A 13,965-nucleotide genomic window follows, 5' to 3' on the forward strand; every position below is an offset into this window, starting at 1 on the left:
TATAGTTATCCATAAGCATACTGAGAAGAAAGTTTAGGCAAACCACGATGCCATAAGAACAAAATTAAAATGGAACAGTTGTCCAAAAGGCTGCAGGGGGATTTACAAAATAAAGAAACACAATTGTTCCCAAAGAAAAGCATGAAAACATCAAGACCAAGCATAGACAAATGCATCTCCATCACCTAAACGACCACCGAGATATCCACATCTGCTCACACCAATTAATTGGTGATCATCGGAAAAAAGAAAAAACCAAACACAACACAGAACACAAATAGAAGGGTAAGCTAGAGTGAAATATTTTGACATGTTATTGAGCAAGCAAATAATGAAACATGTTATAAATAAGCAAGCAGTAGGCACCCAAATCATGCGAAAGCAAACAATTTCAAGACTCTTAGACTCAATATCCGGATCATACTCTTGATATAGAATTCTAAAGGAAGTATGTACCTGTGCTGGTTTCTAAACTCTGCAAAGTCTAGACGCAAGGGGTTATCACCCAACCACACACATGGTAAATCCTTTAATGCCTTGGGCCCAATACGTCCCAAGACTAGGACTTCTTGCTACTCTCACCACATATATTATTCTACTTTATATGAGCATGAATAATTATTAGAGTTCATGATACCTTCCTTTATCTAGACATCTCCTATATCAAGGTATGCACTAACCACCATCACCAAGAGTTTCCCTTGAAACTCTTTTACTAACAAAATCCACATGCCATATCAAGCATCCAATTCTCAGGCCAAACCACCACCAACCATACAATCATGTTTTCCAATTTATACACAAAATAAGAAGATCCCATTCAATCTCATACTTTATAAATGCATACCAATGTCCAACCCAACCAAATCATGGCTCATTACATAACAACACAATCATTTCAGTCCCATCCAGCATACATAACAAGCATGATCACCTATATCGAGCAAGGAACAGTAAAGAAAACAATCAGGGAACAATTAGCAGCCAACACAACACCTCCCGCCAAAGCCTTCGCCCAAGCTAAAGGTTCTCGCTCAAGCAAAAGGAGTCTGTTCGCTCAAGCGAGCCCTTCTCACCTAGGCGAGAGCTCGATAGTGAGTGTTGCAGGGTTCCAGTGAGTTCTCACTCAGGCGAAAGCATCTCGCCTAAGCGAGACCGCTTTTCGCTCCAAAACACACTTAGTCGCCTAAGCAACAACTTGTGTTGGAACCAGGGGTGAGTTCCTGCTACTCTCGCTTAGGCGAGGGTCACCCGCTTGGGCGAGATCAACAAGTTTCTCACCTGTTCGCACCTGCAACACCTCGCTCAACCATGCACTCACACACATCATACAATTTCATGCAACCACAAGCTCATTCAATCACCAAATCCATAAAAACAGACCAAACAAGTAGGGAACATATTTTGAAAATGTAAACCCTAGCTTCTCTTACCTGCTTAGATGCTAGCAAACGCAAATAGGTACAAAACCAAGGAGCACCACAACTCCAAGAATTAAACAGTGAGCTGAAAACAGGAATACCAGGACAAAACGAACGTAAAAGGTTAAACTCTAACCAGACCAATGTACCCACACGATAAAATGGAGGGAGAAAGGACCAAGGAGCTTCAAGATTCGACTTACTTGGAGGTAGAATGCTCTTAGCTAGCTCTCAGTTGGAAGGATCTTTGTATCCTAGCAGAGCTCTTTGCTGGAGAAAAGAGAGGGAAAAGAAAATTGTTTTCTGCAAAGTGAGACATAATGAAAGGGGTATTGGGGTCCCCAATAGACTGGCCTTGAATCCACGAAAAAGCCAAGTCCAAAATGCTTATAAAACTGAAAAAAATGAAACTTACAACTATCAAGAGAACTATATACATTTATCTTTAAAATTTAAGGACTAAATTCTATCTATGTTTAGAATATGGACAAATTCCAAAATTTATACATGAAAAAAATCATATTTAGTCTTTAATTTAAATATAAGTTAGAAAAAATCATGTCTTAACTTCTAGAAATTCATATTTTAAAAATTCAGATAAAATCTGAAGATCAATAAACAAAATGAAGTAGTTTTTAGAAATAATATACTAAATTAAATCATAAATAAAATAAAAGTAATAATAATTATAAAAAATAATTAAATATTCCAATTTTAGTTTGTATATGACAATGAGATAAAAAAAACATGTGAATAGATAAGATTAAATTTTAAGAATTATAAATTTATAAAAAAATTATAACTTTAAAACATGTATAATTTGATAATAAAACAGTTAGAATTATAATTTTAAAATAAGCATAATTTGAAGTGCTACAATGATTATTTTTTTTTATTTTTTTTACAAAATATAATTATAATTAATAATAAATAATTTAATTTTTTAAATTATAAAAATATCATATAAAATAAAAATAAAATTATATTGTTTTGATATCAATAAAATATAATAATGTAACAAGTTCTTAATTGGGCACATTAGTTGGGATAATGTGATCACTATAAAATAATGCCATTAGGTAACTACTAATTTACCACATTAGTTAATTTCATTCAAAATTTAATTTACCAATTCATGAAATATGGAAGACCAACAGTGTCACCTGGTGGTCATAGCAGAAAAGACTTCAAAATATAACTAATCCTAATTAAAAAAGAAAACCGTACCCTAGTGCGGCGCCTCCTCCTCCTCCCTCTCCTCCATACACCAAAACCCAGCGATCACTCTCCATTTGAGTGAGGCATTTCATCGAACATCATAGCGGCACCTCTTTCCTCTCTAAACACCCAAAACGGACACTCACACTCACACATTCACTGTCTGTGTGAGGCATTTCGTCGAACACCGACGCGTCGCCTCCTTCATTTCTCTTCGAAGACTATAAAGTAACACTGTGTGTGTCTTTGTGAGAGGCATTTATTTCATCGAACATGTCGTCGGCGAAGTGGCGCGCCTTGCAGCATCGCCACCGCTACACCTACACCGCCGTGGTTTTCCCTCCGTCGTTCCTCTCCTCCCTCTCCCTCCTCCTCTCCGACCCTCTTGTCTCCCCCTTCCACTCCTCCCTCCTCCACTTCACCACTCTTTCCTCCACCCTCTCCCAACTCTCCCACGCCAAAAACCTCGCCTCCACCTTCCTCCACCTCCTCCAATCCTATCCTCCCTCCGAACCTCAAACTTCTCTTAACCTTGCCTGCGAACTCTACCTCCACCTCCTCTTCCTCGAAAACTCCAACCCCCTTCACAAAACCTTCCTTTCTCCCCTCGCCAAAACCACGCCGTTTCGCTCCATCCTCGCCACCTCCTTCGGCACTCTCCTCCATAACAACCATGCCTTCCCGCGCTTCGCCGTCTCTCGCGCCGCGCTCTCCGTCCTCGGCATGCCCAAGCTAGACTACCTCGCCGCAGTAGTGGGAAATTGCGCGGTCCTTGTTGCCTCCGATGCCGTTAATGGCCTAACCGGCGTTGTTTCCGAGACGGAGAGGCCTTCGCCTGTTGTCATGGAACAGTGCCAGGAGGCTCTGTCTTGTTTGTATTACTTGCTGCAGAAGTTTCCTTCCGAGTTTCGCGAAAGCGAGGGTGGTGAGAGCTGTGTTGTCATGGAAGGGATTGTGAGTGCTGTGTTGAGTGTTTTGAGTTCAACTGCGTTTTCGAGGGACTGTCTCGTGGCGGCTGGTGTGGCTATGTGTGCTGCTTTTCAAGTTTGTGTGAGTAAACAAGAGCTTGGTTCGGTGTTGATTCGAGGGGTGTTTAATAATAGCTTGCAGGGTTTGGATTTGAGTGGTGGTGGTGGTGACATTGGTGAGGTCAGGGATGTGATTGGGAGGATTCCTTGTAAGGGGGATTTGTATTTAGGGATTTCTGGCCTTTCTGTATTGAGTAGGCTTTGTTTAATAAGAGGGGTTCTCACTGCGGTTTCTAGGGACTTGCTTAATGCTCATTTTAGTGGTGTGGGTGGTATAAAGACTGTGTTGTATGATGGGGTTTTGCCCGAGCTGTGTAGATTCTGTGAGAATCCTGTTGATAGTCACTTCAATTTCCATGCGCTGACGGTGATGCAGATTTGTTTGCAGCAGATCAAGGCGTCGTTGTTGGCGGGTTTAACTGATATTTCCGGGGAGTATGAGCCAATTCCGGAGGAAATGGGGGTGCGGGTGCTTAGGATTATTTGGAATAACTTGGAGGATCCTCTGAGTCAAACAGTGAAGCAGGTGCATCTCATTTTTGACCTGTTTCTCGACATTCAGTCTTCCCTTTGTGAGGGTGGGGAGAGAATAAAGGAGTTTTTGGTGAAGATTGGATCGGATCTTCTTTCTTTGGGGTCTCGTTGTAAGGGGAGATATATTCCATTGGCATTGCTGACGAAGAGATTGGGAGCGAGGAAAATGTTGGAAATGACTCCAGATCTGCTGTTTGAGACAGCACAGGCATATATTGATGATGATGTCTGCTGCGCTGCCACATCGTTTCTGAAGTGTTTCCTTGAGTGTTTACGTGACGAGTTCTGGGAGAGTGATGGTATTGAAGGAGGATACGCTCTCTATAGAGGGCATTGTCTTCCCCCAGTTCTGTATGGGCTAGGTTCTGGATCATCAAAACTTCGCACCAATATAAATACTTATGCCCTGCCAGTTTTACTGGAAGTGGATGTGGACAGTATATTTCCCATGCTTAGTTTCATCTCGGTTGGGCCGAATGGGGACGAAAACAGACTACAATATACAGAGCTTGTTTGCTTGGACATGGAGGTGAATCTCGAACAGAGAATTGCTATTCTAGTTTCATTGCTGAAGGTATCTCGGTCACTTGCTTTGGTTGAAGGAGACATTGATTGGGCAGAAGATCCTTCAGCGAATGAAAAGGAGCCTGGGCTGGGAATTGAAAGCCATGCTGTTGTTTGCATTAAGGGAATAAATGTTAGGATCCATGTTCAGTGGCTAGTAAATGCATTGACTCATGTGGACGAGTCACTGCGTGTTGATGCTGCTGAGTCTCTTTTCTTAAACCCCAAGACAGCTAGTTTGCCTTCTCATTTAGAGCTCACTCTAATGAAGGAAGCTGTGCCTCTGAACATGAGGTGTTGCTTCTCAGCTTTTCAGATGAAGTGGAGCAGCTTGTTTCGTAAGTTCTTCTCTAGGGTTCGAACAGCCCTGGAGAGACAATTCAAGCAAGGAAACTGGAGCCCTCTTGAGCATGCTAAAGGTAATGAAGTTTATCCTTCTAAAGGGAATGATAAGGAATCAACAATCAAAAGAGCCGATGATCTTTTTCACTTTATGAGGTGGTTGAGTGGCTTCTTATTTTTCTCGTGCTATCCTTCTGCTCCTTACAAGAGAAAAATAATGGCGATGGATCTCATCTTAGTTATGATAAATGTTTGGTCTATTAAGTCATCAATTTGTGATGAGTCTAATAGTTCATTGTCGGGAAGTCACCTTTATCCTTACAACAAGGGAATGACTTCATCTGATTCAACTCTATTGTTAGTTGGGTCAATTGTTGATAGTTGGGACAGGTTGAGAGAAAATTCATTTCACATATTACTCCATTTTCCTAGTCCACTACCTGGAATTTCTAATGAAGACACGCTGAAGAAGCTAATTGCTTCCTCAATGAAATTAGTTTGCAGTCCACGTGTAAGGGAAAGTGATGCTGGAGCTCTATCCTTACGACTTATATTTAAGAAGTACGTGCTGGAGCTAGGTTGGTTGATTGAAGATTCACTAAATGTTGTTCATTTAAGCTCAAAGTCTGAATTGGTAAATGAAGTTAGCCAGTCCAATAAATCCAGAAATCCTGTAATAACGTATTTGAAATCAATGATTGATTGGCTGGATGCTGCTGTAAGAGATGGGGAACAAGATCTTTCTAAAGCATGCAAAAACAGCTTTGTCCATGGTGTATTACTTGCTTTGCGCTATACTTTTGAGGAACTAGATTGGAATTCTGATGTCTTATCGTCTAGCATCTTGGAGCTGAGGTATTTGTTGGAAAGACTTCTAGATCTTGTAGTTAGGATAACTTCATTGGCACTATGGGTGGTTTCTGCAGATGCTTGGTATTTGCCTGAAGACATGGATGAGATGCTTGATGAGGATAATCTTGTGATGGAGGTACCATATGATGCGCATATGCATTCATCTGAATGTGAGAATAATAATTCAACACCTTCTCATGATGATGGCCGATCATCAGAACAGATAGTCATGGTTGGTTGCTGGCTTGCTATGAAAGAGGTACTTAACCTGAACAGTGTCTAAGAACTGTTAAAGCATTGAAATATAGTATGGTGTTTTCTCTTAAAAGGGGTAAAGATTTCAGTTTATCATTCATTATTCCTTCACTGTAAATTTGCACGCCTATAATTGTAGAAATTATACCAATAGAATATATTATGGCGTACTAGTTATTTCAATGTTGAATGGAGTCAGAGTGGTCCAGTATACGTAATGGTATTAGGTCTACATATTTCTTTCTTGTTCCTAATGTTTCACCATGTTTTCTTCCTCAGGTGAGCCTTCTTTTGGGGACTATTATACGAAAGGTGCCATTGCCGAGGAATACTTCTTCGGATTTATCTGATTTAGAGGGACATTCTGTTGACTTTTCATCTGATTCTGTGCTTGACTTGGAACAACTTAAAACAATAGGGAATCACTTTTTAGAAGTCCTCTTAAAGATGAAGCATAATGGTGCAATTGATAAGACGAGGGCTGGGTTCACAGCTCTTTGCAATCGATTACTCTGCTCTAATGACTCAAGGTATGGATTTTTGTTTTTCTGTTTTTTGTTTCTGTGAAATGAGTAATGGATAATGCATATTAACAAAGAATAGAGAAGGATAAAAGAGAAGAAATGACTAATCAATACGAAGGCTACAAATGTATCCTGTGTAAATTATGAGATACAATTTGTCAATTAAAAAATACAGAGAATTGACCCTATTTATACTGGAATTGCAGTCATCTATCCTTGATAGGATTATCAGTAGCTGATCCCATAAATGTTATCATAAGATAATAACAGATGGCAGATGACTGTTTTACTGAAGATTATAGATACAAGATAAATACTTTATTTACACATAATAAAGGCTTAAGAATAGCAAAAATACCCAAAATTAAGACATGTTCATATATCGGAAACTGTGAGATGTAAAGAACACACTACAGATGGCAATGAGATTCAGAACACGGGAATGGAATTATTTGTTGATGAAATCTGTTATTTATTTTACCTTTTGACAAAAAAATAACTTTTATTGGAGTGAAAATAGCAGAAGTCCAATTAGTGGGAGGATAGAATATCATTTGATAGACTTAGAAAGCATTTGACAAAGGACCATGATTAACTAAATAATGCATGACCGAAGTGAATCCATAAATATAATCCTTATCTCATGGAAGTTTACAGGCTATGGGATGCTCTTGATGAAAGTTTTTGTCTTTTTCTGTTAGAATAAATAGTCTTAAAGGAGATTCATTTTCCTAGGAGCATGCTTTAGTCCTAGTTCCTAGGAGCACGCTTTAGTTAGTTCTAGTTCCTAGGAGCACCTTCTAGAATTCTCCTCTTTCCTCTCATCCATTGTATCTCATGTACTATAAATATTGAAACCTAAGAGGAGAGAACATACACTCTCAAATTCACTCTAAAATCTTCTTCTCTTTAATTTTAAGTTTTCTTTTGTAATCTATTCCAAATAATGTAAAGTACTAAGCTTGAAATTGAATCTTGCAACTGGACTCGCAAGGCTACATATCATGTTTGGTATACCGGGCTTTCTAAAATTAAACTTTTAATTCTCATTGACAATAGTAAGCAACTGACAAATAATTAAATAAAGCATTCTTGAGTAACCTCTACATTTTCAAATATTTATTTTGGTATTCTTTTTAAAATTAGAATTATAATTCCGAATTAACAGTGACAATTGGAAGCAATTGAAAACTAATGAAATAAAGCATTCACTCTGCAATCAAGACCCATATAATTCTAACTCCAGACTTAATACGCATTATATATTTTCGAGGTATTGTGCAATCTGTGTTATATATCAATGTTTTGCTTATAAATGTTAAAAGCAATTTGGTATTTAAATTCCTATTTTCTTCACATATACTGGCATAAGATAACTATGACGTGTGATAAATGAGTTGTAAAATTTTAGTTACGATCTGGTCACATGCTCACATACAATGTACTTTATGAAACTAAGATTCTTGGCTATGTTATGTTCTCTCGTATACATAATACAAAGAGAAATATGTTTGTTCGATTTAAATAAGGAAGTTTTTGTCGTTATATCGGAAATCATATGTTTTTGCTATTTCTTAGTTGTGTATCTTCCTTTTCAGACTTCATAGAATGACAGAGTCTTGGATGGAACAACTTATGCAAAGAACTGTGGCCAAAGGACAAGTAGTGGATGACTTGCTGAGAAGAAGTGCTGGAATACCTGCTGCATTTATTGCTCTATTCCTTTCAGAGCCAGAAGGCACCCCAAAGAAGCTTCTGCCACGGGCCTTAAGGTGGCTTATAGATGTAGGTAATGGGTCCATGCTGAATCAGATTGAAAACAATAGCTTCAATGGTGACCCATGCAAGTCAGAGGATTCGGCAAATGGAAATAATTCTACACGGGCAGCTGAAAGAAATGTCAATCTGACATCGTCAAAGATCAGAGATGAAGGTGTCATTCCTACAGTACATGCATTTAATGTTCTAAGAGCTGCATTCAATGACTCCAACTTGTCTACTGATACATCTGGTTTCTCTGCCGAGGCATTGATTCTGTCCATTCGTTCTTTCTCTTCACCGTATTGGGAGATTAGAAACAGTGCTTGTCTGGCTTACACTGCCCTGGTTCGTCGCATGATCGGATTCCTCAATGTTCATAAACGGGAATCAGCACGACGGGCAATAACTGGGCTTGAATTTTTTCATAGGTATGAATGTTGGATCTACTTACTTTTAGCTATCATAACATGTCATTTGAGAAGAACACGTTCATATATCAATCCAAGAAATTTTTTGCTAAAATTTGATTTATTGCTTAATGCATGTATCCTGGAAGTTTTTATGGTCTTCTAATATTGGTGCTGCTTGCAATACCCATGAACATTGAGATGCCTTGCAATTATAGTTTTTAATCGTGTGCTGTATTGGTATGGCCTGTAGCCCCTATTCAGATTCTGGTGAAACATTTTTTATGTAGTGGCAGTCGTGATTGCTATCCCATAATTCACAGCCATCAGGGCCGCTCTGTTGACATAGGGAAAATCCCCGTTACTTGTTTTACGAGACACTGGTCCTTTTTTTTGGTATTTCAGTCTTCGACAGATAGGGTTTCTATTACGAGACCCACTCTGTGCCATGTGAAGTTAAGAATGAACATGAGATCAAACAGCTGTTCTAGTGAAGCACACCTCGGTTTCCAGCAAACATGTCCATTTCTGTCAAATGACTAAAGGCTGTTCTTTCTATTCTCCAACTCCAAGTTTTTTTTTTACCTTTACAACACACAAAGATGAGCTTGCATTGACCTCGACACCTAGTGCTGCTTAAAGTTTCATTTAAGTGATTATTATTATTCCTTATACATATTTCTGAGAACAGGCCAACTTTAAAGGAAACCCTTTTAAGCTTTAAGTTCTAGTAATTCAAGTGACTTCAATTTCAGGGTACTACTTGGTTAGATTATCCGTATGATAAGCTTTTTATCATACATAATAATTCATGTTAGGTCTGCAGTTATGCTACCATAGTTGAAATGACACTGATTTTTTCATATATATGTAAACTTATTTTTACTTTGTTAAGCGCGTAAGGAAGTTTGTTTATTCATATTATATACATGCATAGAAAAAGTATATTCAATTAAGAAGGTATTGAGATTGAAGCTTCGAAGGAAGAGTAAAAGGTAGACAAGTGGATGAAATGGAATCACTTTTTATACCTTCAAAGTCTTATGATCAAACATGTATTGTAAGTAAATTCTCCTTTTTACATCAGGATGGAATTAATGAATTTGCTAAAGAGCTGTAGGTTAAAATACTTCCCGGTCCTGATAATTTTGATGACAATTCAGGCATTGATCTGAATTGTGGAGGTAAGTGATCTGATCTGAGAATAAACTCCAAGGAAGTATAAGAACTTTCTATAGAAAGGCGGTGATTACTATTTAAGACTAGTAAGCTGGATCTTAATCTTTTTATGATAAATGCTAGATTATAAAACTATTCTCGGGCTTTCACTTTGTAGCCGAAGATTTTGATAGAGTTGATCTTTGGCTATAATCATCACATTGATAATAACATGCTTACTGATAAAGTGGGCACAGTCTTAATGAATTTCTAAGATTGGAACATCTCCCACGTTGGAGGTATATATGTATATATCTGCATAATCATAAATTTGTTATTATATTACCTTTTTCTGAATGTTGATACGTTCGCTGGTTTCTGGCATTGCTTTAATCTTTATATTGTATGTTGATAAGTATTGGTATGATCGGATGATTTTTGGAAATGGTTCACTTGGCATTTGTCCATTTTTGTACTGTAGATGGAATGTGATAGCAGTTTGTGGCTTTCCTTTCTGTGCTCATAATCACTTCACACTGTCCACTAATGATGTTTGCATAATTTCAAAGTTGTTAACTGGAGACATTTTCAATTTTTCATGTTATGATATGTTATATGCAGCCCATGGGCTCACTGTCCAAATCTTAACTTCATATGTATCATTACTAGTTCTGGATAGCACTGTCTGTTATGAGTGAGTATATTCAGAGGTGGTGTGAACAGTTACTGATGACTTTTAAACCATTTTTTGGACCTAGGTATCCGTCATTGCATTCATTTCTGTTTAATGAACTGGAAGTTGCGACAGAGTTTTTGGGTTGTGCATCTTCAGGAGATTTAGAGTCCATCCGTGGAAATAATTTGCATCCGAGCTTATATCCAATTCTGATTCTCTTATCTAGACTCAAGCCTTCATCAATTGCTGGTGAGACAGGAGACGAGCTAGACCCTTTCCTTTTCATGCCTTGGATTAGAAGGTGCTCAACCCAAAGCAATTTACGAGTTCGTGTTCTTGCATCCAGAGCTCTAACCAGTATAGTATCAAATGAGAAATTGCCTGCAGTCCTTCACAATATTATATCCGAGTTGCCCTGTGTAGATAAACTGATCAAATCAACTAGTTTTCCAGTTTCCTTCAACTTCATTCATGGAATTCTGTTGCAATTGAGCGCTTTACTAGATATAAATTTTAGGAATCTCGCTGATAACTCAAGGAAAGATCATATCATTGGTGAGTTGATCCAAGATCTTCTACTGCGGTCATGGATTGCAAGGCCCACTCATTGCCCATGCCCTATCCTTAATGAAACATTCTTAAGAGTTCTGGATCAAATGCTCAATATGGCAAGAACATGCCAGATCTCAAAACATTTCCGTTCCATTTCCAAGCTGCTATTGGAGCTGTCAACAGAATGCTTAGATTTAGAATCACATAGCCTGTCATATTATGATCCTACCATTGCCAAACTTCGTGAGCAAGCAGCCATTTCATATTTTGGATGTTTTTTTCATGCTCCTATGGATGAGGAAGAGACAATCAATATGAGACTAAGGCATTCTCTTCCCAGTTCAGAGTCCTTTCCTGAAGATGAAATGGAAAACACATCCTTTGGTCTTTTGGATAGGTTGATTTGCTGCTTGTCAGATTCATTATATGAAGTTCGACTTGCAACTCTGAAGTGGTTGCTGAAGTTCCTTAAAGCATCGGAGCCTTCTGGTAAGGTCCATGATCTATTCCGTAATGACATCATGGCTGTTCAACTCTGGGCAAAAACTAACCTTCATGGAACCTTGGTGAACATTTTGGCATCAGAGAAGCACCACAGATGTACAAATTACATTCTGAAGATCCTTGTAGCTTGGAATTTGCTGCAGTTTGGAAAGGCGGGTCAAGACAAGTGCACCAGTACAAGTTATGTTGGTGAAATGGACTTTGACTCCGTATTGCAATTTTGGAATGAATTAGTTTTCTTGTACAAGCAAGCAAGACATGCGAAGACCCAAGAGACCCTTGTTCGTTGTCTGGGGGTATGCATCAAGAGAATTACAATGTTGTTTGCAAGTTCTATTATACCAAATGACGGAATAGATTTTTCAGTATGTGGTGAAATTCATCAGGAGGAAATGATAGTTTGTTTGTTTGATTGCATTGTTTTTTTCTGTAACATGATTAAACAATGCAGTTCATCATCTGAGCCGGCGAGTATGCGCTATGCAGCAGCTGAATCTTTGATAGCATCTGGTTTGCTTGAGCAGGCTGGGTTCCTTGGCTCATTTGTTTCGAATAACCAGATTCCTTTGGACACTTCATCTTGTTTTGTGAAAAATGAAGCTATAAACTCGTATGCTCATCAGGTACTAGAGGTGTGGCTCACATGCATTAAGCTTTTGGAAGATGAAGATGACTCTGTTAGACTGAGGCTTTCCTCAGATGTTCAGAAGTGTTTTACTAAAGAAAAAGCTAGGAGCAACCATACTCCTGGATTGGGTCCAATCCAAGTAGATAGAGTGATAAGACTCTGTTTTGACCATCTCTTTTCCATTTTTGGCCACTGGATTGATTATTTCGATTATCTTTGTCAGTGGGTATTACGTGTTGAAAACTGTGTAGCACCCGAAGGAGATCTTGTGAGACGGGTTTTCGACAAGGAGATTGACAATCATTATGAAGAGAAACTGTTGATCAGTCAAATTTGTTGCTCCAATATGGAAAAGCTACCTATTTTGAAGTCCTGGGCTGACAGAGATGAATTCAGGAGCTATTTACGTGAATGGAAAGCTAGATTTTCCCATCAACTAGTGTCATATGCTCAAGACCATATTGTGAAACAGGAAGGGAATGATTGGATAGGAGGCGTGGGTAACCATAAAGATGCATTTTTACCCTTATATGCAAATTTACTCGGTTTCTATGCTCTTTCTAACTGCATTTTCCTTGTATGTAGCAATAATGATGCCAAACTACTACTATCTGATGTAGTTGTTCTTGGAAGAGCCATCAATCCATTTCTTAGAAACCCTTTGATTTCTAACCTATTTAAGTTAGTTGTAGAATCACATGAGAAAATGGCCGGTGATGTTGCTAATGGCTTGCTTCCTGAGATGCGAAATTGCTCTATCTGGGATAGTTTTAACCCTTATTTTCTTCTTTATTAGGATTTGTATACTAGGTGTAGTTTCACATAAAAGTCGTTTATGGGAGCTTTTAGCAAATTTTGAAACTTCAATAGAATTTCCTCAGCAATGATTGTGTATACAATTTTGTAATTGGAATGTAATCTGTTAACAGATTTTGCTTGACAGTCTCTTTTTCTCCCTGGCCGTTAACTATTTTCCATAGCTTACACTTTTGGCCAAAATATATAAATGAAAGATATTTGTTTTTCTATAATGTCCGTTACATCAATTATCTTTCTTTTAGTACAAAATGTTGTTAGTTAAAATAGAGAGATTGTAGTAGAAAATTATTAGAAATCAGAGAAGTCTTAATGACAGATATTTATGAAAAATTATATAACTTTAGAACAATATTAAGTCAATCAGTTACTTTAATTATAATAAGTTGAGTAATGAAATCTAAGATTTAGTAAATACTCGAGATCAATTATAACCACATTAAAACTAACACAACAGGATTTCTTCTCGGTCATTACACAAAAATGTCTTGAAGCATTTGCCTAATACTTGTATGCCACAAAAAGGATAAAATCATAACATGCAGCATAACGAAATTAGTCAAGAATTCATGTATTTGTTTTCAAAAACACCATTGAACGGGAATTATGATTGACCTATTTATCCATAGTATAGTAAAGATGCACAAATCAAAATTTCTCGACTACATTTTCACACACATCATTTGGTGAACTTGAAAATCCGTAAATCTTTGTATATATAATCT

General features: G+C 37.9%; 1 protein-coding gene across 1 annotated transcript; it reads left to right on the top strand.

The window, feature by feature from the left end:
* The first annotated feature begins 2,624 nt into the window (after positions 1 to 2,624).
* LOC114181806 (thyroid adenoma-associated protein homolog) lies at positions 2,625 to 13,369 on the top strand. The gene is made up of 4 exons (XM_028068369.1): positions 2,625 to 6,218; positions 6,494 to 6,744; positions 8,337 to 8,927; positions 10,823 to 13,369. Exons 1-4 carry the CDS (start codon positions 2,913 to 2,915, stop codon positions 13,218 to 13,220), a joined length of 6,546 nt encoding a protein of 2,181 aa, XP_027924170.1. The 5' UTR covers positions 2,625 to 2,912; the 3' UTR covers positions 13,221 to 13,369.
* The last annotated feature ends 596 nt before the right edge of the window (positions 13,370 to 13,965 follow it).

This window comes from Vigna unguiculata, chromosome 4, assembly GCF_004118075.2.
Source record: "Vigna unguiculata cultivar IT97K-499-35 chromosome 4, ASM411807v1, whole genome shotgun sequence".
In the NCBI taxonomy this organism is placed as follows: domain Eukaryota; kingdom Viridiplantae; phylum Streptophyta; class Magnoliopsida; order Fabales; family Fabaceae; genus Vigna; species Vigna unguiculata.